The following is a 1,495-nucleotide window of genomic DNA, read 5'->3' as shown; positions in this document are numbered from 1 at the left end:
ACACACACACACACACACACACACACACACACAAACGTCTGTGTGTTCAGGTCTAACTAAGTTTGGACTCTGAATGGAGGACCACCTCTGACCTCTGACCTCATCCACAGTGGAAAGTGGTTTTAAAGAAAAGGTGTGTGAAGTGTTCAGACATGTTTATTAGTGTCTGTTGCCATGGTGTTTGATGGCATTTTGTTTAGAGAAAGCTCCTCCTCTCCTCACCGTATGGGTAAACTGGTCCGTGGTGGTCCGGCTGGAGTGGAGTGGACTTTAGGACCCGGGGGACAGACAGCTCGGCCAGACTGGGCTCAGAGGACGGACACAGTCTGGGCGTGGCATCGGAGCCAGGAAGTAGAACCAGCTGACGAAGTAAACCCTGAACACAGACAGACCAGTGTGAAGCAGACTGGGTTAACTGGGAGGTAAACAGTCAGAGGACAGCAGGACCCTGAAGGTCTCAGCTGACTGAAGTCCTGATCTGGATCACAGACTCACTGAGAAACGGCCCCTCCACCTCCTCCTGCTGCCGATGAAGAACCGGGCCCCACTGGTGTTCAGAGTGCTGGGGAAGGGCTGGACCTGTTTACTGGGAGACAGGAAACCAGTTCACACACCAGTCTGAGCGCGTAGCACTGAAGCTGGTCTCTCAGGAGTCTTAGCTTTGGCACTGATCCTGAGCCATTACAGACCATAACAAACCAGAGGAGACTGAACCAGGTGAGTTAGTCTGAACAAGGCTGAATAAAATCAGGCTAAAATAAAATGAACATAGTTGAACTACTGAGGACTGAACTGGACTGAACTGGTCTGAACTGGTCTGAACTGGTCTGACAGTGACTCACAGCTCCAGAGGAAGGCCACAGTCGACGGTCAGTGTGGCATATGGTCCGGTGATGGCCAGCACCATAGTGTGCCAGCGGTTATCGTCCAGTCCCACATCCATAAAGCTCAGCCGGCTCCGCCCACCAGCACCAGGAGGCGTGGTCAAGAAGTGGAGGCGGTTCTCAGAGACACGTAACCCCAGCAACAGCGATTCAGACCGGTCCTCCACCACGGAGAAGATGTACTCATTCTTCTGGAACAGAGAAGAACAAGTTACACCACACCAGACCACATTAGACCAGACCTGGTTCTACTCGGTTCTCCTGGTTCACCTTCCATCTCAGTCTCGGGATCTTGATGGTGGCCACCAATGAGAACTCAGCAGGGAAGTAATCACAGTTGGTGAAGATTTGTGAGGCGGGGAAACTCAGAGCTGTCGTCACGGCACCAGCCAATCGGAGACCTCTGGACCCTCTGGACTGAACCATCTGCACCTGCTTGGTCAAATCATCTGTTTATCTGCCACCCAACTTTTTTCATCTATCGCCCCTCCCTCCTTCCACACCTGTGTCCTACCTTCGTGGGCGGGGCTTGTCCTGGTCGGGGCAGGGCTCTGGACAGCAGGTCAAGAGGCAGCAGGTCTGAGGAGGAAACAGTTCGGCTTTTTAAACAC

General features: G+C 53.0%; 1 protein-coding gene across 1 annotated transcript; it reads right to left on the bottom strand.

Annotated features, from left to right (window-relative positions):
• Positions 1 to 222: 222 nt before the first annotated feature.
• On the bottom strand, positions 223 to 1,466 carry LOC111669170 (thrombospondin-type laminin G domain and EAR repeat-containing protein-like; the record flags this gene model as incomplete). The annotated part of the gene is made up of 4 exons (XM_087178240.1): positions 1,155 to 1,466; positions 843 to 1,075; positions 496 to 586; positions 223 to 376 (listed from the first exon to the last, which is right to left on the bottom strand). Coding segments are annotated over exons 1-4 (634 nt in total), but the record flags the coding sequence as incomplete, so codon positions are not given.
• Positions 1,467 to 1,495: the final 29 nt, after the last annotated feature.

The sequence above is a fragment of the Seriola lalandi genome, unplaced genomic scaffold (genome assembly GCF_002814215.2).
Source record: "Seriola lalandi dorsalis isolate HSWRI2012SDOR001 ecotype SW California unplaced genomic scaffold, Sedor1 jcf7180002004623, whole genome shotgun sequence".
NCBI lineage: Eukaryota > Metazoa > Chordata > Actinopteri > Carangiformes > Carangidae > Seriola > Seriola lalandi.
Note: the sequence above shows the minus strand (reverse complement) of the source record. Positions and strands in the feature narration are given on the sequence as shown.